The 25,449-nt window shown below is 40.0% G+C and overlaps 1 protein-coding gene and 1 long non-coding RNA gene across 3 annotated transcripts in view; one reads left to right on the top strand and one right to left on the bottom strand.

Annotated features, from left to right (window-relative positions):
- Positions 1–5: 5 nt before the first annotated feature.
- ARHGAP17 (Rho GTPase activating protein 17) overlaps positions 6–25,449 on the bottom strand; it is a 48,373-nt gene continuing 22,929 nt past the window's right edge. The window contains exons 2-21 of one of the 2 annotated variants that reach the window (XM_082490371.1): positions 25,152–25,191; positions 20,904–21,008; positions 20,018–20,094; positions 18,805–18,916; positions 18,530–18,606; positions 17,715–17,826; positions 16,868–16,936; positions 16,626–16,707; positions 14,427–14,554; positions 13,935–14,046; positions 13,275–13,356; positions 12,738–12,818; positions 11,920–12,033; positions 11,468–11,559; positions 11,187–11,343; positions 9,722–9,964; positions 7,507–7,670; positions 6,482–7,099; positions 5,470–5,493; positions 846–910 (exon numbers count right to left, since the gene is read on the bottom strand). In XM_082490371.1, the coding sequence (XP_082346497.1) occupies positions 5,471–5,493; positions 6,482–7,099; positions 7,507–7,670; positions 9,722–9,964; positions 11,187–11,343; positions 11,468–11,559; positions 11,920–12,033; positions 12,738–12,818; positions 13,275–13,356; positions 13,935–14,046; positions 14,427–14,554; positions 16,626–16,707; positions 16,868–16,936; positions 17,715–17,826; positions 18,530–18,606; positions 18,805–18,916; positions 20,018–20,094; positions 20,904–21,008; positions 25,152–25,191 (2,488 nt within the window). In that variant the 3' untranslated portion in view covers positions 846–910; position 5,470. Of the gene's footprint in view, positions 911–5,469; positions 5,494–6,481; positions 7,100–7,506; positions 7,671–9,721; positions 9,965–11,186; positions 11,344–11,467; positions 11,560–11,919; positions 12,034–12,737; positions 12,819–13,274; positions 13,357–13,934; positions 14,047–14,426; positions 14,555–16,625; positions 16,708–16,867; positions 16,937–17,714; positions 17,827–18,529; positions 18,607–18,804; positions 18,917–20,017; positions 20,095–20,903; positions 21,009–25,151; positions 25,192–25,449 lie in introns of both variants that reach the window. The other variant, XM_082490370.1, reaches the window with a different exon arrangement.
- Positions 6,274–13,986, top strand: LOC309677550. Its single transcript, XR_014269691.1, has 3 exons — positions 6,274–6,322; positions 10,720–10,786; positions 13,921–13,986. It is a non-coding gene; the product is annotated as an uncharacterized lncRNA (long non-coding RNA).

The raw sequence follows: 25,449 nt of genomic DNA, 5'->3' as shown, positions 1-25,449 counted from the left end.
TTAAGTTGACAAAAGACAATCTTTAATTTTATAAATGTTCACCCAACTGACGAATCCAAACAGCTGTTTCAAAGTTCTTTCAAAATTCAACCATTTTCAATGAAAGCACAAAAAACTCTTCCACAGTTTCATCTTGAAACAGTTCCAAGTTTCACATAAACAGAAGCAGGCTTGGTTAATACAAATAACTATGAAATAAGTATTAAGTACTGATCATTAAGTAGCAATGAAATGATTAAAGATACAGTAAGTTTCCTTCTACAGTATGACAGTCCTTCAAGGCACTAGAATACATCCACAGTTTTGACAAGGCGACTGATAACCAGCAGTCGCCACCAGCACTCTGGCATTTTTTGGTTCATGTTTTAAAAAGAATCTGCAGCAAATCAGAGAGGGAATGTCTCTTGCAAGGCATCTCCTTGTAATGTCTAAGAACTAGAAATAAAAGTCTAACCGTGACATTAAAAAGATTATTTCCGTAATACATGCACTTTAAATAACTAATGTTCTGCTTCTTATTCTTTTGGAATTTCTGCTAATACCATCTGTATTAGCAGCAATTATGCTTCCTATGCAAGATTCTGCAGTAATTAATTCCTTCCATCCAAGATTTTGAAAACCGTTGTTGAGACACAGATCATTAAACTTCTTCTGAATGGCTAAATCACTTTCTCCGCGATGCACAAGTTTTGCCATATCGTCAAAAGAAGCTTTTCACTGTTAGGTCTGTTAGTTTTCCCACCAGGAGAGGAACCTTTGAAAAGTCTTGAGAGTTTCCATTACAGAGCAGTGCTTTCCGTGTCATTGTCAATATCGAGCATGAGATGGTTGTGCAGTTCTTTGCTCGCTGTCTCTGTAAGGAGCTCTGAAGAAGGGTTTTGAAGTGGTTCTTGAATACTGGAATTAGAGTCTGCATAAAAAATGGAATAGCAAGTTTAGCAGTCTGGACAGTGACATCTCATTCGTTAGTGTATTTCTGGTGCATTTCCTTAGAAAGAAAAGGGAAAGGAAAGATGAAAGGCTTTTCAAAGAGAGGGCTGGCATACATGTGCACGGGCACACGTGGACACAAAAAGGCTAAGCCAAACTAAAAAGCTTATGTTTGAGTTGCTTCTCCTATATACCTTTTTTTAACTCGTGTACGCAATAAAGGGAAACATTTCTTTCTGAAGAACTGCGAGACAGCAAATATGATTTAGTATCGGATTCCTCAATGCCCCCTAGGAGTGATGCTTTCCTCCAGACATTTACATCAAAACAGAATGATCACTCAGCAAAAAAATTTGGCACCTAAATCATCAGCCAGGTAACCACCACCTACAACTTTTAGAAGCAATAGGAACATGTATGGTGTCAGAAGGAGGCATTGTCACTAAAAGGAAGAAATTATTTAAACCAAATGCAGATTAAGCCCCTTTCCTGTCTGTAACAGGGAGATTCATGTTCTTTGCCCTCTTCTGAGGGCAGGAGAATTTTGTTCAAGCCAAGGTGTCCAAGAAGGACCTCAAAGTGTTGCATTTCTGGTGACTGACTGCACTGGTAGTTAAAAGACTAGAAAAATTCATAGTGGTTCAAAAAACGTAACTGAAAATATGGAGTCAGTATTTTGGAAAGCGTATTTATAATATGCCACAACATCACTTACTGCAATCCAACAGCTGTTACAAATAGAAATTCATTTAGATCACTTGAATCGATAAAGAATCCAAATAAATTCTTTGCTTTTAAACATAGGTGGCACAGACAGGCATCCTATGCAAACTTTGACTCACATCTGGAGCCTAAAGTTTTAAATTTAGCCCACAAGTTACTTCATAAATGTTCAAGTTGAAAGTTTCTAAGGTAAATGACATGGAAGAGGTGAAAGCAGATGCAGAACTGGAGTCGGAGTGCGGCTCCCCTGCCTCTGGCTCAGCCTGTTACTGGCGAGCCAGCCAGCCTCACCCAGCTTCCAGTAATTTCGTATTCAGTGACACTGTTAATGGAGTAACTGAACTCCATCATCTTGTGGCCTGACACCGACTGGCTTGTCTTGCGCAGGGCAGGCAGTTAAATGTCCCCATCCCTACTGCTGCAACTTTCCCAAAGACTTCATTCCAGGATATAGTGAGGCGTGAACTATAAATTTCCTCCCAAGTCTTGTATCAAGAGTCTTGGGGAGTACCATATTCTGCTACGATAACATTTCAGCGATAAACGAAATCATCCAGAAGGTACAGAACAAACCATCGGTGCTGTTACGACTCATTAAACACCATCATCTCAGAGGAATCACTTAAACAGATTTCTCTCCCAGCCCTCAGTCGCCACTTTGAAGTCAGTGTTCTGTGTACTGGGCTATACCCAGTGAACAGTGCCTTGTGGCACCTACGAGATGGTCACTGTTCAACAGACCTGTGATAGCAATGAGGAAATCATTACTCGGACTACTTTAAAACCAAACCTTTTCACTTAGCTTCACATTTATGTGTTTTAAGTTAGTCCCCAATTCACAAAACCAAGTTTCATAACATCAGCGGCTCTCCTTTATCCCCACTATACTGTACAAACGCTGTTTCTACAACAGATGAAAATTTAAATACTTTTAAAAGTCAGTCGATTTAAACTTCAGATTTTTTTTTTTTTTTTAGTCATTTTTACTGGTAAAAGAAGCAATATTAAATAGAAGAACAAACTGCAATGTTGTGAACAAACTGCAATCATGAGTCCCTGGATTCTTCTTGCCTTTTTCCCTTACTCAAAATGTTCCACGCTGAGCTTGGCCCCTGAAGAGAGGAGCGCAGAACCAAGCAGCAGAGGCACTGCTCTCTCCCTAACGCCTAACAGCGCCTACCGCTACCTTTGAACTTTCGTTTAAAGCGAGGTTCAAAAGGCGTACTTCAACTTTAGATGCAGGCACAGACATTCTCTCTGTCACGACTGCCTATTGAAGGATGAATCGGAAAAGGAGGTAACAAAGCGTGAGGCGACACAAGAAAGGAGTATTTGTGACAAACACTGGTAGAGTTACTTCAAATACAAAACGAAACTCTGGATAAAACACATGGGTTTCTAGACAGGATTTGCTTCACGTGGAAAAAGTACAGTGTGATACCGGCCAGTCAAAACACGAACAACTTTACACATTCTAGTCTCCAATACTTTTAGTACGTTAATGTCAGAGCGAGCGTCAAACAGCCATTCTTTTTGCATGCCACGCTAATGAGAGTGCAAGCAAGCGGTGTTATTTGTGACGGGTTAGTAGTGGGCATTAGCACACACATGATTATGAATTAGCAACATTTTTGGCCAATCATATGCCTTTTCCTTACCATTGAACTTTCCAATACAGTTCCTACTGAATGCAGGTCAAACATCTAGATTATTTAATAAAATTTTTGATTAGAATATTCTTTTCTAGGGCTTATTACTTTAATACCATAAATAGAATTTGAGGCATTACGAAAGTCCAGTACACGGACAAAGGAATCAACAGTATCCTGAAAACAATTCAGAATTCCTGTTCTCGTAATACGATGTTTGTGGACAACTTAATTTTGGCTTCCATTATTCCCATCTGTCTTCTCTTGCCTCACTATTTAAGGTTAAAATTAAAACCAGCTATTTCACGCTGTGAATTAGGCAAGTCAGTCTATATAATAAGTGCTTATATGTGCACGTCTAAGTGTTAGAGCAGATACTCTTACGTAAGATGCAGTGATGTTAATTCAGAACAAATATTAATCCTTTAAAAAAAGATTGATCTGGAAAAGGTGGATGATTCTGCGCTGTAGGTAAGCCTGACTATCACTTCAACTCTTCCCCAGGTGGGTTGTTTTTTTTCTTTTGCAAAACTTACTGGATTTTCTAGGTTCCTTTCTCAGTTTTGCTAGAGAATCCATCATCATCAGCTTTCTGTTACTGGCTTTCCTGCATGGCAGCTTTCATACTGTTGTTTACCGTACACAACTTATGTGGCCAATTTGCTACGGTTTGCATTTGAAAGGAATATCAAATCTCTCCAGTTTAAACAGTTTCATTTCAACTGTTGATTTCAATATTTTTGTGTATTTACCCAGACTATAGGACAGTTGTGTACCTCTTATGCCTGTAAGTCAGCTGAAAAGGAGTCAGCACTAAGTTGTGATTCCCAGTCCATATCCAGCCTCGGTTATGCCAATCACTCCCCGATGGCAGATGCTTCGTTTGTGTAACCTAACCTCCTCCACTAATGAAGCAGCCCCTTGCATACCAGCTGGATATTATTTAGAAGGCAAGTATTTCTCCCGTTACACTGGGATAAAACAAATCCTGTTTTCTGCTACCATTACAGTCCTGAGTAATGTGCTCTGGGCAATCCTGCTTTAGCAGGAGAGTTGGACTAGATGATCTCTAGAGGTCCCTTCCAACTCTGATAATTCTGTGATTCTGTGATACAGCAATCTCCTCAGAACCAGAAAAATTCCAAAATGAAAACAAACATGGTCAACCTATGAAACACAACTTAGAAATTAAGGTTAAGTCTTTCCTTGAAGTTTGACTCATCAGCACTGTTCCTATTCTTAATTCATTTGTAAGTGTTGTAAAGATCCAGACCCCAGATACTGACAAAAAGAACAGAAGTACAATCAGGAAAAGTCTGTTATTTTAAAAAGCAAAGCTACTTTTTAGTTGCTTAAGCAGCTCATTTACTGCTAAGTTTCTCCACTTTAAAAAAAAAACCCACACAACTACTTCCAACTTAACTTCTCAATCCAATACTAATTTCAGTATCTTTTCTGTAAGCAGTCAAATCTTGGGATAATTCAGGAATGCAGCCTCAACTTTTTCAGCCTGTCATGCAGTTGTTACCTTAAAAAGGTAGCGTCTCTAACCCATTACACGTGAATAGTAAGTTTATTAATGTGTCGTTTGGCAGCTGTGATTGAACGGACTAGTACTATTAGTGAGGCTGGAGCTGACAGAATGCAAATGCAAACATGCCAGAATGCTTCTGGGTGCTTTCCTGCAAAGGGTTTAGTCACATGAACATAAATTTTGCCAAATAAATTCCAAGTAGTTAAAAATAACTGAAAACCTGAAGTGAAAGCTACATTAAAACGCAACCATAAAACACTGAATTGTAGGAAAAACCCACGAGCTTCAATATTTGCCTGCACTGATGAGAACAAACCTGTTTTAAACGGGTCACTGCTTCACACTTGACTTGTGGACTAGTAGTTCTGGTGACTATGTGGGAAGTGTTACTTGCTTCATTATAGTTATTTTTACAATTTGTTTCAATGAATAATTTAATGTCCACAGGACAATTAAATTTAAGCAGCATAGGTCTTAAAAATCTCTTACAAACAGAATGATATGTAGTAATGAGGTAACACAGAGTTGACAGAGCACATATTCCAAAGCGCATATACAAAATAAAGCTACAAATAAAATATTGCTGTGCAGGAGCATTTTAGCTTATATTGCATGTTTCTGGTAAGTACAAACCTTATTCGCAGTAACCATCCCCACCTGTGAAGGCATCATGGGGTAAAGCTGTTAGGCAACAGAATTTATACTTTGCATTCCAATACATTAGTCTTATTCTAGAGAAGCTGCAGTGCCATTGGAAAGTTTTAACCATTATTAAATATAAGTGGATTTCAAAGCATTAGTCTCCTACATTCATTATCTCTTCCTTCAGAATTTCCTAAAACAAGCAGAGACTCAGCAGGAGAGTACTTCAAGATCTGCTACTTTTGACGGTCCTCAGCACTTACTTTCCCCCGCCCCAAGACTTAAATTCACACCATCCCTACCAAACTAGTAACCACAAGCTTCATGAAGCTCCTGTGAGAAGACAGAAAGTTTCTCTTTGCTGCACAAATGGCTCAAAACACAAAAAGGCAGCTGCATTTAAAATATGAATATCTACCTAGAAATTGACTTAAGATACACAGTTTAGCCTATGTGATTCTTCAGCTTCTGGATGTCCAACTAAAAAGCACATCGTTCTCATAAGGTAAAACATTTACCACGTCAGTATCTTGTCTATTAGAACACGTATCAGTGACCACTTTTCCCATTTTCTTCTGTATGTGCTGAAATATACTATCCTTGGCTACATCTTCTCCCTTCTTCAAATATTTGCTTTTTGGCAACAGAGGCATAAGCATAACTGAGACTGCCATGATGCTGAGCCTGGAGAAAGCCCTAGAGAGATGGTTGCTATAATAGTGGTTTGCTTCCAAAGAAGGGAAAAAATAAAGCAAGCTAATCTACACTTGCCCCCAAACGCTTCTGCCTCGGTCATGAAAACCTTCCCTGAGGAAGTGTCCCAAATCCTCATGCACAGAACCAGGTGAGTGGGCATTTTAACTGGAAATGAGTAATTTAGTATTTCAACTGTTATTTATGCTTTTCAGTTCCCCCCCCCCTCCAAATTAATTTACAGTTACAGGCATTATTTTCTTCATTTCCACTCTCTGAGGAGACACCGCATATGAAAGAATCCACTCACCTGTTACTATTTTGGAAGCCGTTTGCGTGGGATTTGCAATAATACCATCTCCAGCCAGCTGAGAAGGAGGATGAGGCGGAGGGGGAACACTAGGTCTATTTCTGGGTTTTGGTACCGGCCGCGGCCTCGGCAGCGTACCACTCTGAGGTGGAGACTGAGACTGAGAGGTCTCTTGAGTAGGTGGCTGTGGCTGTGACGATGGGGAGCTAGCATTATGTTTTCCTAGAGGGGGAGTATCGGGCGGTGTTGGAGTCTGCGGAGGAGTGTAACAGGGCTGCTCTGGTCCATGCTCACTGCTGGGTGCAGCAGGAGGAGATGCTTGACTGGTTGATTTGGGCTGCAGGGGAGGAGTAGCCTGCGTTGGGGGCTGTGGTGGTGGGTGGCTGGGAGCTTGTATTGGGGAAAGGCTGCTGGAATATCTCCGAGGTGCAGAAACCTGGGAAGCGGAGGTCTGGGGTGCTCCTTGGTTCGCATGTTGAGCGGGAGGAGAAGAACTTCTAGCTGGTGGTTTTGGAGAGATAGAAGGTGGCTGAGCAGCTGGGGCAGAGCTTTGGCTTCCTGGCTGCCCTGGCGGTGGGTTGGCTGGCTTGGGAGGGGCCGGCGCAGGCTTTTTAACAGCTGGTAAGAGAAGAGGTGAGATTTCATGGTTGTGTATTGTGAAACCAAAATCCTGAAAGAAAGAAGTTAGCACCACAAAAGAATACCCAAGTAGATTATAAAAATAAAATGGTGTATTATCAAATAAAAGCTGTATCAATAGGAAGCTACGGAAACGTGTATGCAGGTTGACTAAATCAATAGCTTTTGGGTGATTTTGTTAAACAGCATTGGCAACATTACTACCACCATTTATGAAAGAGTCCACAAGTCAAAGATGCATTTATAGCTAGGCCTTAGCAAAATGCAAGAGAATTAAACTGTTGTCTGTAACAAAGGGAGAGTTACCGATAAGTTATTTTAGTAAGCATTTTGTAGTACATAAAGAATTGGAATTTAGTGGCTTGAAAACCCAATGAAGAACACACCTCTCCTCATTGAATGGGGACTGGGACCTGCCGCATTCTGTGGCTGATTAACAGAAAGCTGATTAGCGCTACTTGTTGACTGGTTCTGGGCAGTGCCCGCGTGCCCACCATTTCTCACGGGTGGAGGAGTAGCTGAAGACGTGTTGTCCTTAGATTTGGAGGTGCTGAAAATTAAAAATCCTAAATTAGAAGATGATCGTAAAAGGCCTTGCCCACATCAGCTGCATTTGTTCAAGTTTACGTTACGAACTGTTATAGTTGTGACCCTCAAACCCTTCAGAAAAACTTCTGCACTGGTATTTACTGAGACTGAACAGCGCTACAACTCTTCAAACAAACGGCAAGGAGGATTGAGGCGAGCCTGTATAAACTATTAATTACCAAAGCTAAATCAGGAATCCAAGTAGTTCTGCAGTGTCACAGTACCCGTTTGAATGCAACGCTGATACCTAGGAGTGCAGCCTCCATGCTAACACACCCTCCGTGCATTTCCAGATCCTTTAAAAATAGACTCCCAGCATGAAAGTTCACATAAAACTAGTTTTTCCACTTCCTCATTCAAATGTATCTTTCACCCCTATAACTATTAGCCTTTGCAAAATGTTCTGTCACAGCATCACATCCAATTTGCCGGCAGTTATTTGGTAGGCTTAGCTACTAAGGACCAATCTGTGAAGCTCTGCCAGAAAAAAACCCAAAGGACATGAACCAGCTTGCTACGTATGGCATACAGGCGAGGCAAATGCAGTCCTCACTGCTGAAGTCCCTGGACTCTTCGGAAGCCCTTGGGAGGGCCCAGGGACTGCAAGAGCTGGGTGTAGAGAGAGCAGAGGTTCTTTGCCCATCATTGTCTGGCTGAAGTCTTCTCTCCACCCTACCTGGAATTTTTACCTTGCTGGGAGACCAGAATTTGTCTCGAGGGAGCAACCCCTGCAAAACTTTTGAAATTCAGATCAGGACAACTCAGCTCTTCCTGACTTTTCACTATGAAGACAATAGAACTCGGGGGAAACACAGCACTGGAGTATGAACCAGCCGAGGTGGTACTGGGCAGTGCTCCCTCCTCTTGCTATGCGCTCGCAGTCTTCACTTATTTCTCTATAGTCTCTTGCAGCATCTTACTCACTGCAAAACAACTAACACCTTTCAGCCGCTTTTACTGGCACACTGCAATCCTAATTCCTCCAGATGCTGTTAATAAATTCCAAGTACTTGAATGCAGAGTTTGTGCAGATTTTAAGTGAGCTTTTAGACAGTAGTCTCAAAGTTTTGTTTGCCACAAAAGACATCTGTGGAGGAAACATTAGTCTGTAGGGGATTTCCGAATGAGAAGTTGTTTTTGCAAAAATGTCACCTGAGAACAAAAGCTATATGCAAAAGAGTCAATGCTGCATGGAACTCCACAGTGGTGGTTCACCATAAGATGCTATGCACGAGGTTGGTTGTCTGGAGAGCACTACAGGCCTTTATAGGTGGTTTGTTATACCTCTCAGACCACAAAATATTGAAAGCAAAGTGCTGCTTTCGCAATGCATGAAAGGAAGAGTCAAGGCTACTACCATTAGCCTTTGAGTCTATGTATACTAATACTGGGGACATGATTGTGCCAAGTTTCAATAGTAACTAAGTAGCAAAAAAAGCCTGTACACGTGCTTGTTCTAAAGAAACCACTATTGCAGTATGATAAATCGACTTCCAGTTTTCTAGCAAGCAAGTCTGGTCATCACTAACACTTGCTACAGACAAAAAAAAAAGAGACATATCCAGATAACATGTACAAGAAACAACAAACAAGACCAACAGGTTTCCGGTATTGCCAATGGTAGGTTTTGTTCTGTAAGCAGCAAACTGATAGTCGTACTGTGTGGACACCTCTAGAGCATGACTTGGCAAGGTCAATGTGGGGAGTAGAAGTACAGTCTTTTTTAGTATTTTTCATCATCATTTCCCCCCCCCCAAGAATTCTCTTATTTTAGAAGATCAGTTCTGGAACATACAGAACAATGTATGTTATTTTAGAAGACGGATTCTGGACCACTACGCATGACGAGAGCTCTTGCATAGTGCTTCTGCCCACGTCTGAAAAGGCTTTACACACATTACAACACGCGTTCCAGTTAAAAGAGGTGCCTTGGGAACCAGATAGAGATGACACCATCAGTTTGCTGCTGAAGCAGCCTGCCAAGCCACTGCCAGCAGAAGCCATGCCTCTTACCTGACATCCTCATTTCCTTGACTTTGTAACTGTTCTGCTGTGCCAGCAGAGAGAGCAAAACCAGCACCCACTGGGCTTGTTTCAGCCACAGAAGCTTGTGAGTGCTGCTCCGCTCCAGACTGAGCGAGCACGCCAGCCTCCGTGGGTGGAAGTGGTGGCTGGAAAGCTGGGGATGTGTGCTTTCTATTTATAGTGCCACATCTCCGAGGATTCGCTTGGAAGTCCATAACCTTGACACCAAAGCTACAGAAAGAAGAGAGAGTAAACACACCACGCCAGCCAACACCAGGTAATTAAAGCAACAGGACAATTGGATGTTATAACCCACAAAGACAAACGCAACCCCTGTTGCTCAGCATGCAAAGCAGCAACAAGGAAAGCTGCAACTTTCTGCATATAACACCATAAATGTTAAGACATGCAACACTATTTGGCTTATCCGCACAGAGGGGTAATCTAAACGTAAGTGGAACAAACTACTCAATTACATTTGAAGACAGACACTGATGACAATGAGGTCAAACCACTCGGTAATTTTACATGTAAATACATTTACATTTCCTTAGATACTAGAGCATCTCCTCACTGAATATGTTTTGCCACATGAATTTTGGTTCTATTACACACTAAGTTGCAGTACAGATTTCAAGACAGACAAAAAAAGCCACTGGATACAAGCTACGATTTGTGTTTAAAGGAGAACTACGGGTAAACGGACTAAAATTCTAACAGATTTTAGAATGCATACAGCACATTCATTCTAGAATTTAATATTATTCTTGTGTTAAAGACAATGACTCTCGAACTGATTTTCTTCTTTTGGCATTGCTGATAAATTTGCATGTGGCTAGCCATAGTGAACAATTTAACATTTGCATAAACAGCTAAAAACAAAACAGCACACCACTTGAATATTCATGATATGAGTGATAATAAATGAGCGTTACACTACATGTTATATGGGAAAACAGCACGTTTTATTTTTTGGTTGTTTTTAGTGTTCTACTGTTTGCTGTGGTATACTGTACCATCATCAACTCAGAAGTCTTATCATGAAGGCACCAGGTAACACCACCTCAGCTTATGGGCTTTGAAAAAGAAGCCATGGGATACCAGAAGTTAGATACTGATAGATGCCACTACATACACTTCTGTTTCAGTGGATTTTAGACCCCCCAAATCTGTAACAGGAAAACGATACTGGAAGCAGTAATTATCTGCTTGTGGTTTTTATCATGCACAGAGTATAACTGGAAGCAAATAGCAGTACTTTACCTTTCAATTTTCCTCAGGCTGCAACAACACGGGGCGGGGGGGGGGAAATAAATCACTATTGTTACCTATAATATTTCCATGAAATTCTTCTCCTGAGACCACTAAAAGTGTGCCCGATTACAGCCTCCTCAGTAGTCCCATTCTCAGGAGCGGGCTAATAACTGACACCTAAGCGGAGAATGAAACATACCTTTCCTTCTTCAATAAATCCCCTTCCATTACAGTCATACTAACAGGTCTCTTCCGTTCCAGTGTCCCAGATTCATATTCATTCCCAGTGTGAGACAAGTGATTTGAATTAACAGCAGGAATTGCAACAAATGCCCCAGACACATTGAAATCTTGATCTGAAAGAGGCAGACAGAAGATGTACATACACAAAACTGTGCCTCACTGCGAAAAGCTATTGGAGGTTTACCTGTGTAGGGTTATCACAAATACAAAATTCTTTTAACTATGACAAGAATTTACCTCCAGGGAAGAACCAGTCTGCATGCTGAATAATTGGCTCAATAACTGCTACCACATGGACTGAAGTTGCTGCTGCCATTTCAGCAAGGGATCTGCAGAAGAAATTTGTAGGACACTTTATACAGAGTTCCATCAAAGTAACAAAATATTAAAAAAACCCCAACGTATTACCCAAATGGCAAATCATACTAAGCGTGATGTATCGAGGCTCCTAAGTACCACATAAAGAGCAACTTCACGCCTTGATGAAACCCAGACTATTCAGTAACATTCATAGCACTTTAAAACACTCCTAAAAAGACGCATGCCTAAAAGGATCTGGAGGCACAGGTTGAGAGAATATTTGAAATACTTTTTAGGCAAATACTCTGTTGTTGCGAACAGTCTACATGATTTAAAACAATCTGACGAGAAATTCTAGAGTTCCATGGAAGTTCTGTTTTGTAGCTTACCCTTCATTCTTTGCCCATAACAAGTTGGGGCCCAAAACTATTGCGACGTTGCTGGGTGTCATTTTGTTAACATCGCTGTTCTGTGCAAGCTTTGCTAAAAATTTGATTAAATACCTACAAAAAGAAAAGAAATCGTTAAACAGCAGGAACTAAGAGCATTTCTTGTTGAAAGCAACGAGGTAAAAATTCGAGAACTTGTAAAGAGAGGTCCTAACAAAACACAAATAAGACGAAGAGCCTTCTTGCTCGGCGGCTGGCTACTAAGTTTCTACTCATGAATCAGAAGCTGAATTGGGTAGAAAAGAACCCATCTCCCACCTTAGCAAAATGGAACTACAGAAATATCGCATTTTCAGAAAAAATATTTAGATTGAGAATATCTACTCAACAGCTATTTTCATATCCTATAACAGAACTTCCACACTCCTAGGAGTCACTAGAGTTGGGTTTGTTCTGATTCATTCCCAAAAGGCAAAACCAAAAGGAAAAATAATATGTGTAAGATACATCCAGGTGACTTCTAAGACTGGAAAATACAGAAGAGCACAAATGGTGAAAAGTGAGGTACTATTGCCACCAGCATGACCCTTAAGTAGAAGGGTTCTATGCATCACTACTTCATTACAGCCAACAGTGAATTAACTTGACTGAAAAAGTCTACCACCCTCAATGCACACCAACTACTTGATAAAACAGGATGTCCTTTTGTAAACCTAACGGAATTTGGCCTGTATCACAGTTTTGGTTAATCAGCTTTGAAACATGGTCCTCCAGCATCAAATCAGCTGCGCTGCACATCAACAGATGTTCATACATACCTGAAATTAGCATGATAATGCTTAGGTAATCTGTTACAAATTCTCCATAACTCTTGTAGCTTCTTATCCTGGTCCTGAATACTGAAAGGAAAAAAAACACAACCCTTACATCTTACTTTCAGATCAGAAAACTGTTGTTTCTACAGTGAACAAAGAGGTGACTGCATAACCATCCATTTATGCCAGATAAACGCACTGTTTCGTATTCAGTAACCTGCTAGTTAAATCTCTGAATTATCTCTACCTGCAATGAAAGAAAACTGCTTAGGCATCAATTCAATGCAGCCGATAGTCTGAAGCAGCCCTCACGTTTAAACATAAAATAAGTATTTCACCACATTTTTGTGCAATTAGTGTTAAGCTAAAATCACAAAATTTAAAATAGTTTGTTACACAAAACATTCACCTGTTAGAGCAGAAATGAGAAAGTAAACAGTGTGAGATTGGTCTTTTCTTTTGAATTCATATATGAAGAACCAAATTTGAAAAAAAAAGATACAGAATGTTTTCCTCTACAACTACTTTCAGTATGCTTACTTTGCAGCTTGTGTCCATTCTTCATAGAGACTGTAGGTCATTAAAGGTTCTGGCAACTCTCGCAAATAGGATTTCAAGGCACCTGCAATGCACACCAGAAACAGTCTAACTTCCTAGACAATGCTTTCTGCCTCCATTTAAAATTCTGTCCTCAGATTTGTAATTTTATCTATGCAACGGGACCCAAACTCCAGTGAAACGGTGGGAAGACTTGACACTTCCACAGTATATCTGCTCAACACAACACAAAAGGTCTCCCAGTAATTGCTGTAATTTGACAGGAAAATGCACTATAAAACTATGAAACTTCTCTTCAGAACAAAGACCTTATTAAAGGTCTACATGTGGCTCTAATCTCCCTTGATCACATTAACACTCTTGTCATGAGAAGAAATATGATATTTGGATTACTATGGTCACCTGAAATTTAAACACCGCTCTGTCATGCAGACATGAATACATCAAGTGTGATAAGCATGAGTACCCTATACTTATCTGTGTTTAAGCTGTGCAATGAAGTGAACTTTAAATTTACTTTCATTCATAGTTTATCTACAGAGATCAACACTTTACACTGCAGCAAGTCAGCAGTTAAATGAACAGCATAAACTTGCATTATATCAATTTATACCTGATTTTGTTTCAGAACATTCACAATACCTGCAACAGCATGGGGATCAGAATAAAATTCATCAAGCTGGGAAGTTGAACAGTCCAAGGCAGCTTTCAGCTTTTTTAACTTGGAGGCTCCAGCAGCGATTCTGAATAAGCCCTGTGTAATAAAAAGAAAATGTATTTGACTGGTAACAACATGTTGGTACAAGCATGAAACAGTGTAAATTTTACAACAGACTCTTTCAGAACACTTTCAAGTTCGGTGTCTTCACCTTATGCTGTTATGACCTAGCTGGCGCTTAATGTGTCACTGCCATCTGATAATGTTTTAGTTCCCTCTGACCCTGGGCCCATTCCTAATTTTTCATTCTAGGTGCTTCAAATAGCGCTGCGGTTATTCTGCTGCAAAAGATTTATCATCTGCACTAGTGAACAAAACTACTTAAGCAACTTGTTAAAAAGTACAGACACCGGTCCCTGAGTTTCACTGAGCTCTTTTTTCCTGTCCTTCATAGCACGTGATATGGCATTACCTACCTCCTCTCTCATTCCCGTTTCCAAAAGCATCATTACACAGGCTTCAATAGGGACTGCAATTTCACGACCACTGCGCTTGAGATGCTCTTCTAATGGAGTTCCAAAAGCTGGTTTTTCAGTCCATTTGTCTAGTTGGAGAGTATCAAAACACTGAGCAAAATATCTAACAAACACTCGATTTATGTCCCAGACAAGGAAAGAAGAAAGCCTCCAGTACAGCAAAGAAATTTTCAGAATACAGTAGGAGTTTTACAGCTCTTGATTGGTAAAGTCCTTTATATCATGAGTAAAGAGAAAATGAGCCTGCTGGTGTTCAAGAAAAAAAATACTTCTGCATCTTTCTGGATGGAATTCCACATCCAAATCCTTTGTATAACTGGAAGTGCATGTCCTACTAGGCCTCAGCACAAGTGCCACCAAATGGCTGTAAGTTACATTAGTTCTGATTTGCCAAGACATAAAAAGGTCTGCAAGAATCTTTGAGGAAAAATTTTGTCCAGACTGCGTGACCTGGGCTGATCTTAGCTTTAACTGTATTTAAGGTGGATAAAAACTGAACCATTAACATGAAGTTTATTGCTGATATAAGGAATCAGCAACTTTAAATGGATGTTAACAGCCCCTCTATCTTACGTTAGGATTACCATGTTAACAGCCCATCACTGTAACACTCGCACAAATTTTCAATTCAATTTCTCAATTGTTGCTTAACTCCAAAAGTCAAAATTGGCACAAGTTTCTCCAATTTGAATGTGAATTTCTTGTTTCCTATAATTTACTTCTTCACCCATTTCTGCCTTAATTGAAAAAATGCAGATGTAAAAGGTTATTGTTAGTACAGATGCATTATTCCTTTTATGTGGAAAAAAGGTCAAGAAAGGACTTTGAAAGAGTCTTCTGAAGACACAATGTGCTTCTGCAAAGGATTTAGTTTACCGTTTTCGTTTACAAAACCACATCAACTACATCCCTCATAAGGCTTTAGTTCCTCTCACTCATTAACACACCACGAGAGGCACATGTGTCCTCAAACCAGGAAAACATGTCATTTTCCCCAGTTCTGCAAACATTAGGAAGAGAACTTAGTAATTGTTCAAAGTCGCAGTAATTTACACTACAGCTGGGAACACGACTGAAGTAACGCCCTACACTTAGATCTTCGACACTGGACCACTTAGACACCATGCCTCCTAGCCCACCTTCTAGGAAGGCTAATCTGTTCTGAAGCATTTGTCATATCAAAAGTTTGTACAAAGCCGCTAAGCAACAACAACAAATTTGAAGCAGTCATATCCACAAACAGAGAACCTTCCATACAGCCATAATGCAGCCCTGATGCTGCGTGTCATTTGTTTCCACCACCTTATCTCCCACCAGATCTACAGAGTACAGATATTCTATATCATCTTTCAGCAAGATGCTCATATTTCTTGATATATTTAGTTTAATGGTTCATCCACAACTGAAGATACTTGAGTCTTGCTCAGCTTAGATTGTATTTTTCTCAGACTTTGTTCAGCCTACATCTTGTTCAACGCAATCAGCAGATTAAGAGACAGTATAGCCAGTATTTAGGACAGCAATTTCAACACCGCACAGTGTATCTTCATACCAAGCCATTAATGATACGCCTTAACTCCTGCTGACAACAAAAAGCTTAGTAGCATGGGGAAGAGAAGAAGCTGTATTGCTGCTATTCAACACATGAATGTGAATACTCCATGAGCCAGCTGTAGTGCAGTGGGCACACGGGGATAACGGACTGCACAAAAGAAGGAAAAAAAAGTCAAACTCCTTAGAATAAGGGGAGGTTTTCTGGTAATCGTCTAGTAGTCACTCAAGAAGCAAGGCCCCTAAGAAGTTCCCGAATCACAACGAAACTCTCACTGGCCTAAAAATCCAGGTATGGATTAGCAACTGCCACATGATATCAAGGAAAACTGCAAGCAAATAGAAAAATCCTTCCTTTACTCTCTCGGGTATCAGAAAGATCCTTAATATTTTATTAGTGTGTTAAAATATGAGAACTCCAAAGAACACAAAGATGGAATTATGCTTGGGAATGTAAAATTGTTAAGTAGATCAAAATGGCCTTATTTAATAGGTCTGCATGCAAGAGAATCAAGATAAAGGAGGAGAATATTGTGCATAGGTGGCACAGGCAAGGAGAAGCATCAGCCAGAGCACAGGTTACTTTACCTTGATGGGCTTGAATTTCGGGTAGGACCTTTTCTATGACTGCTAATGCTTTTCTATGGTAATCTGCTTGTGCTTCTAATAACTGAGAACAGAAGCCACATTTTAAAAACAAAGAGAGCATTAGCTTCTGATGAGCACATAATACAAGACTAGAAGGTTTAGCACACAAAATGTAATCTTTGAGAATTGAGTGCCTACGCACAAACGTGCTGCAAACAATGTCATACTGAAAATATACTCACCATAACAAAACATCTAGCGTATTCCCCTTCTTTGGACACAAAGTTATACATGTCTGCTGCTAGCTGATCCTTTGAAAAAGAAAAGAATGCAAGATAGCACATCAAATTTACAGGGGCATTTCAACTTACATACAAGGACAGAAGTACATATGTTTATTTTGCCTGCAGTAAGTTTGAACTATCGGTTCAGGCAGTACACAAAGTCAGTAATCCCCTTAGTCTGCTACATGTATTCTTCCAAGCAAAAATCACTCAAAATGCCCAACCTTGATTTATACAGCAAAGCAGTTGCCCACTTAAATCAACAATTGGCTTCTATGGCAATATGTGATTTACAGCCAATCCCTGCATACAAAGACAAGTACTACTAAAAGGTTTTTGTTGCTCAGCTCAACTGCAGCATAATGTAGTATTTGACAATTAACTGAGAAGTGAAACTGAATGTGAACTGCTCAGAGCTCTAATAGAATGTTCCTTTCATGTCAGCAGCCTGAATGTCATCCAGGTTGCTCACACTGCACAGCTACTCAGGGGCTTGAAGCACATGGACACCCTGAACATTTCCGTCAGGCTAAGACACTGCTCCTTCTCTTAACTGTCTCAGACTGAAACAGAAAATAATGCAAAATACCCATCTTAAAAAAAAAAAATTCTCGTTAAAGTATTTCAGACAGAGATCAGCTAGCGTTAATATACCTATAAGACATAGTTTGTTAACAGCCACATAATTTGCGACTGCAGTAATCAGATAGCCAGTTCCACATGCAAGGCTTGGAGAAGCAGCCATATCCTGATTGCTGTTGTTGCTAATGAGAGGTATGTAAATAATAGACTCATCTTGTCATACCTTGCATTGTTCTACTTTATTTCCAGCTTCATCCATCTCTTCCTTAAGAGATTCTATTTTTGAAGGATGCACTTGAAAATTTGTTCCTGAAGTCTTGTGGGCTTGGTTATACCTGTGGAAGAAAGGCTTCAGTCATTTGGTGAAAACTAATATTAAACAAGAATCTGCATTTATGGCTCCCTTGAAATTGGTTTCTTTTGACAAGAAACAAGCCCAACCAAGAGGTTTTCCAACAGAACTAAGGAAGATGTTCAAAACACACCATTTATGACGTGTTGGCATAATTCAGACACAGGTAAACAACTATAAAAATGCACAAGAAATCCTGCATTCTGCACAGTCTGTAACATGGGTGGATAATATGTTAGAACTACCAATCCCAGAAAATGCTACATAAATTATCACCACAGTTTAAGACCGTTTAAAGGGACTTAAGGGTAATTTGAACAACGTAGGACCCTACCAATGAGCTGGTTCAATATAATGCTGTAAAAGCACTTGGCACGGTTACAAAATTAGACTCCTATTCCTTATGTGACAGCTTAAGTGAACTGGAAAGAAGATGAGTTTACAGCATTTTTCCAATTATATATAGGCATGTAAGAGCTCCAAAATCTTCATTCTGCTTGGATCTAGTAGTCATGAGTCCTTTTTTGAATAACTTAAATGTAAGTTTGTCTTTTTTTTGGCAAAGTATTAACGTGCATGCAGTAGCATTTCAGAAGCAAGTACCAGCATCAGATCAGATGCCATGATACAGCAACAAGAAGTTAACATGAACAGAAAAGGACCTAGTTACTAAAATTATTTCTTACCTTCCTCTTGCAGAATCCCAGTCCAACACCAGCTTTGCAAGCTGCTTCCTCTGCTTCTGAATGTTTGGTATCTCTGTCTAAAAGGAGAATTCAAGGCTTACATTTATTTTTAAATTGCGTATGGTGATAAACTACATTTTGCAGATTTCGTATCACTTTCCACCACTAATGCATGACTCCTTAAAAGTTTTATTATTAGCAATGAGACAAACCGTTTTTGCTCAGTTTATACATAAAACCAGATTTATTTCTTCAGGCAGGCTGAAGTGACTTACCTCTGTTAGTAGACACAGTGGATCTAAAACTTCTCTTTCGATCTGTACTTCATGCTGAGAGAGCTCCATTGCCAGTTTATTCTCTGCATCACCACACGTATCTAGCATTTTCCTTTAAGAATTATAGGAAGTTGTAATGTGAGTTACTACTGACCAAAGGAATATTTGAAACGAAACAGTGGTGGCCCTTTTTTGTCCTGCTACCCTTCTGGAAAGCTTTGTGTTGTATAAAGCAAGGCATTACTTAATAGCATAAAACCAAGATGCTTTATGCCATCACGGACAAATTTGGGATAGGCAAGGAGTGTTATTGAAGCTCTGTTTTCTAAAATTCCTTAGCCATTACAACATTTTTGGAGGCTTTAAGTCATCCAGGTGACTATACAGGCCCTGAGGGCAGAGAGGTTAGTACTTACTTCAAAGCCCAACCTTCCATCTCACCAGAAGCAGGAAAATTGCTCAATGCAGTATTTAATTTTCTCCTAAGCCCCTTTAATGTGAAAAAGTCTTAACATTATAGTACTAAGCAATCACATATGCAGCAGCCTCAGGTTCCAAACCCATGATTTGACGTTTGTTTTAAGCTTGTTCTAAGGAAAAACCCTATTCTCTAAGACTTTTATCCATGTTTAAATCTCCTGCAACAGCTCACAAAACCGCACACAAAGGTTTTTAAGGTCATTCTACGCTGTCTCCATTAGAATTCCCATCAGCAACGAGGAAACACATTTGCTCTAGGAATTTAATATATTGACGTTCATTTGTTTCAGCCACTTTCCTGTAAGTTGCAAATATGCACTTTGCCAGGATAAGGAAATTGGCGTTATTTTGAACTAGAAGCCATTAACACAAATTGCCATTATTTTAAGTCATTAACACAAAACTGCAGAATGCAGTATTTACACTAAGTTTTAAACTTTAAATGAAAATAATAATTTTACTAATCCACAAGGAGAAAAGCCATTTTCAAAAGCTTTTAAGATAGCAGAGAATCAGATTACTCTGTAATGCAATTCAGAGCAAGCCTAAAACTTGCCCCCAGAATGCCTCAAGAAGAAATGTTTGCTCAGTTTTTCTCCCTTTAGATTAGAGAAGGAACCTAGAAATATTAGTTTCATTAGACTGAAAACAGCCTTCAGGTACCCAAAGTCTCTAATTAGAACCCTGCAGGCAATAAAATGACAGATTGGAACTTATAAAGCCAAATACTTACCCCAACAAAGTTTCATCACTTAGCTGGACAGATCCTTCTTGCATATTTTGAGCAAGAGCTGTTAGAGGAAGTTTTTTCTATGGAACAGAAGGAACAGTCCTTAGCTTAGCGCTATTCACCCTCTCCAGCTTTCCCAGTACATCCCAACTAAGATTGTTCTCTTCTTGCATGTGGTTTCTATTATACACATATGCAGTTCATTCTTTGGCTTTAAGAAAATGCCAAGTCACAAAAAGTTTCAAGCCTCAAGACTCCTCAGATACTTTCTTCTCAGTCTTAGTTGGAATGACTGGCCCAAAAACGTGTTTGTCTTTGATAGTAGTTGAGATAAACAGCTTTAACTTGAAATCTAAGCAACTAGCTTGTCAACCTCTCTCTGCAGAGGTTCGTTCTGTGTGCCCATGTTTTCAGGAGGTCTCTATTATTCAATACAAGGAGAAAACTTGAATGTTAATTACTTCTGGTTCTAATGCTTTACGAAAACCTACGTATGGCTTTGCTAAAGATGGGCAGAAATCAAAAGTACAGAAAAACATTTAAAGTTAATTGGAGATGTCAGTGCACAAAGGTAATTCTAAATATGAGGAGCTTGATCAAAGTTGCAGAGTATCTTCTCTTCTTAGGTCTTACGAAAGCTGTAAGTACTCAGCACATTGCAGAAACAAGTGAGTGTCCTGACACTACTAAGGTACTCCAAGGTCACGGTCCTATACACGGATGGGGAATTACAGCTAGCATTTTACCAAATGACATCAACATGTGAGATGATTTTACAGAGTTTTTCTTTTCTTGGATAATTCGAGGCATAGCAGCTGATCAGTATCTAGAAGGCCAGAGCGTATTCAGACCAGTCTCAGAAGACAAGCCAAAGGGCCGTTGTACTTACATGTCTCTTATCAGGATCTGTACCATGCTGGCCTTGAAAACACGCGATTAATCGTTTCTGTGCAATGTGGCAAACAGATCTCACAGTGTCAAGACGTCTCTCGATCTGGTTGGCAGGAGGGGGAGAGGAGGAAGAGAAAACAAAGCAAAAAACAGAAGTTATTTCCCTGGCCTCAGCAGAAAATCTTCCTCCTGTACCACACTTAGTTCTGGGTTGCATATTTCTCAAGTTCTACAGCTTAAAAGAAGTTCAGACGCTGAGCAGAAGCGCCTGACAGCAAAAATGGTTGGAAAGAGATTTAAATTGCTTTTTTCTCAGTGGCACAGCAATTCAGGTGGAGCTCGCAACACTCGCAAAACTGAAGAGTGGAAGAGGGAGGAAAGCACTGCTCCTACTTTTTGTCTCAGCAAAAGCGAATCAGGTTGATACTTGCCGTCTGAGATGAATGGCGCATGCAGGTATCTAATTCAGGGAGAAAACTGTGGGAAAACTCCTATTTTTTTCACTGCAACCTTGTAAAGTAGAAGACTAAAGACATACCTGACTGCTCCTTTTACACTGGGCCAAGCACGTGTACAGGAAGCTTTCTATTGGTTTTCCTTCTCTGGCCGTTAAATACAAATCCCCTAAATGCTAAGCAAAATACTATTTTCAGGGAGAGATTAATGGGATTCAAAAGGGATGTGAAATTAAAAAAAAAAGGTGTCGATACACTGTGGTAAACAGAACTCTTGTTTGTGCATCTGGAACATGGTTAATATATAGACTGTGAATGTGACAAAGATATACACTAATAAACTTTTCTTTTAAGGGGCTTCAAGTAAGGAATTTGGACTATTTTATTTCAAAGAACACCAAAAGCAAACAAAGTGATGAGCACTGGGACAGAACTGCTTATGGCACTGAGCTCTCTATGCACAGTATCAAAAGAATGCGGTTTATCTGCATTTTGATGACTCACCAAGAATAAAAGGAGGCCCTTTGGAATGGCTTCTATTTAAAAAGCAAGGAGAAAAAAAAGTCAATTTCATCTGTAGAAATAATCTGAACAGACTCTAGTTTTTGATACAGCTCTAAAATCACTCCTCTTACATTTTCAGGAGGGCAATGATTCTCCCCAGCTTTCCTATCAATCATAAATACAGATCCGCTGAAAAAGTAGTAATTTTAGTGCTAAGTTATTACACCCTGTGTAAGCTCCTGTTAAGGGCACAGTATCTGGATTTAAATCAGGATACACACTGTTGTTTTTTCCAGAGAAGGCAGGATGCTATGTTCTAATGCACATAAAATGCTAAAAATTTTCATTTAGGATGTTTTACATCCAGGTAAGAATGACATGTTTTCTTCCCAACAGGTCTATTTGGCACTACCAGGATGGGACATGTATATCCCTAAAGTGGTTACAGTTGAAAGGATGTAAGTAGGTCCCCAAAAAAGCTGCTAGTAAAAACTACAGCTACTAAAAGGGATAGCAGATCCAGCAGAAGAGGAGCCTTCATGGGCATGGGTTGGGAGAAGTTGCGAGGGAGAAGATGCCAGTGGAGGGAGGCACAGACAGACGGGGATTTGGTGGGTATCAGCACTGAATCACTTCTTGTGGACATGACATAGGAGCCCTGTCCTGAACGCACAAGCAAGTGCGGGACGGGGCTCCCCATTTCCTTTCAGAAGAGGGGAGCAGCAGTTCTGCTCCTCTGTAGCCTGGAAGAGCACCCAAAGCTGGGTCTTCAGGCTGTGCTGCCCAGCAGCAGCCTTTGCAAGTCCAAAGGGAAGGTGGAAAAGAACCAGTAAAGGAGGGTCGATGAACTGGAGGGCCAATGTAGGCAGACTGAAGTTTCACTGGCTACGGGGCACTAAAGGGACTAAAAGCTTTTGACAGCCACAAGATGAATCCAAGTTGATCTCAAAAAGCTTTGTAAAATCTATTAGAGTAGGGTGCAGAGAAACTGCCCAAGAAGGACTGCTCTGAAAGCACAAGGCATTGCCTTTTATTTACAGAGCATATCAACAAGCTCAAAATCAAGTCCACTTCAAACAAGTCCATATGAAGATACAAGAACAAGAAGGTACTGTTTGTGGTCTACTGTTGCAGGTAAGACGATTCATTTCTGTTGCGTGATCTTCAAGATTAAATACCACCAACACATTCTAAACCATACGCTACTTGTGAAAGCATTTATTTTTGCAAGGTCACGTAGTTAAGAATTCTGAAAATACCGAGCGCAGGGTTTTTTCTCACACTTGAAACAGTGACATCCTGTAACTGAACCATCTTACAGATCCCAGCAGACTAACGTGGCCCTTGTTGGCCAGGCATGGTGGCTTACGTTCCTTAGAAAGACTTTGGAGCACGTATATTTCCAACAGCCTCTTTCAAGGCAGTCTGAATGCCAAACTGAAAGGGCAGAAGGCTGATAGGAAGAACATGACCCCAAAACTTCATGATAATATATTCTCCTTTCTGATTGGCTTTTTAGTTCAAAGATGTGAGGAAAACCAAGAACGACATTAATCTCCATTAAGCTACCTTTGAACTGAAAATGTGACCTACAGGCCATGCTGTCTGTACCCACAGGGCATCTTCAGTGTACAAAACAGCACACAATTGCTTTATTATACACTATAAGGGCATGCCAGAAAGTGGGTTTATTGTAGAAGCCTTTGCAGTACTGAATTATATTCCTTGTCTTCACACAGGAACGCATTTAACAGAGATACTTGAAATGGAATATTACAGTTCAGAAAACAGAAAAAAAAGCTATGGCAATCCTATGTCAAAGCTTGAGCTAAATATAAAAAAGAACACTGTGAAACATGTTTATAAAGTGAACAGTACCACGATTTTAAGCTCTTTAGTTAGATAAGCGCCTCCCTCCCCTCCACAAGCCCCCAAGAGCAAACAAACAAGTGAGTAAATTCTTCCAGTTGGGTGTAGCCAGTCTGCTCTGTGCCTGGGAAAGCCTTGCTTGCAAAATTTTTTTGGCAACAAGAAGCAGTACTTTTGGCTTTCGCTTCTCGTTACTATTCTGCAGCTAACCAAGAAAACAGATGGGCCCTTGAAGGCTGTCAAGGTGTTTTAACATCCTCTATGCCATTTAATTGTACACATCTCTTCAGAAATTAAAAGTAGCATTGTCCAACTCTTAAGGTATTTATGGCTCACATAAAACAGCCTCCTGAAAAGCAGAGTAAAATGTTTCAGGTCAGCTCATTTCACCATTACTCAAGATGATTTCATGTATCTGTGCAAAATTCAAGTTTTAAGGCTGATACATTCTCTCATCTTCTACTTTAAGCTGAACAGCTGGAGAGATTTGAAATAAAAGTACTTGCATCATTTGTTTGGCTTCCATGTTTCATACAGAGGTCCTGAACTTAAGCATACTAAGATGCTTTATAATCAATTTGAAATAACCATTATACTCAAGGTCCCGTGGAGCAGCTAAGCTAGCCTGACTTCCCTTCCCAATTTAAAAAAAAAGAAAGAAAAAAAAAGAAAAAGGGCAGAACATAAAGTCTTTCACAAAGTAACCAGAGGAAGAAAACTATGTAGAACAAGTCTGTAGTAAAATTTGTTCCGTGTAATCAGTCAACTTTATTAATCTAACAGTTGCAACTATAATTCCACCATGAAAGTACTGTCTGATTAGACAGTATACTTTCAAAAAGATGACAAGTCTGCAAACAAATCAAATGTCAGTTTGACAAATTTGAGAAATATCACACACTAAATAAGAAGCATTTATACGCTTATTTGGAGCAATTCCAGACTTTCAGGAAAAAAAACCCTGACATTATCTATTAGCAAGCAGTTGGCATGTTTTTTGCCACCTCTCTCAAGGCCCAAGTTGACCTCTTCAAGAGAAACTGAAATGAAGACAGAAACCAGCTGTGCCTAATCATAGTTTCTTCCCAGCTCATCGTCCTCCACCAGACTGGCAAGTCATTAGCACTAATGGTTCATAAGCTTAACAAGCTAGTTCATCTAATTAAAAGCAAAAATGCTTCCTCCTTCACTTTATCAAGCCATATGATCAGCTTCAGAAACAGAAGTACCCAAGTTCTTCCATTCAAATTGTATCATGATTTTTTTGGCATATGCTGAGAAGTCAGCCAGACATCTTTGTTTTCATCCCTGTCATGAGCAGTACCTTCTTCCCCCCATGTTAGGTAGTCCATAAAACTCAGAAGACTCAAACTTCACAAAGAGCATTTAAAAAATACGTATTAACTGTGTTACAATACCTGCAACAGGTCTTCACTAAGTACCTCCGTTTTCTCAGCCCTAAGGGAGGAAAAAAGACCATTGTCAGACTAATTAGCATGTTCAGGGTCAAATATTCCTACAATGTTTTCAACAAAACCCGCTGAGTTTCAAGTTATAATCCCGTTATGACCATTGCTGCAGACACCACCATGTTCACGAGGCTGTACGTAGCCCTGGCTCCTGGCCCTGGCCAAGGAGTGAACATGGGTGGCTTGCCCAGCACAGAGTGCTTGGAAAAGCCTGACATTCCCAGAATTCCCAGCCCACAGCACGAAT

The sequence above is a fragment of the Vanellus vanellus genome, assembly GCF_965231255.1.
Source record: "Vanellus vanellus genome assembly, chromosome: 14".
Lineage (NCBI taxonomy): Eukaryota > Metazoa > Chordata > Aves > Charadriiformes > Charadriidae > Vanellus > Vanellus vanellus.
Note: the sequence above shows the minus strand (reverse complement) of the source record. Positions and strands in the feature narration are given on the sequence as shown.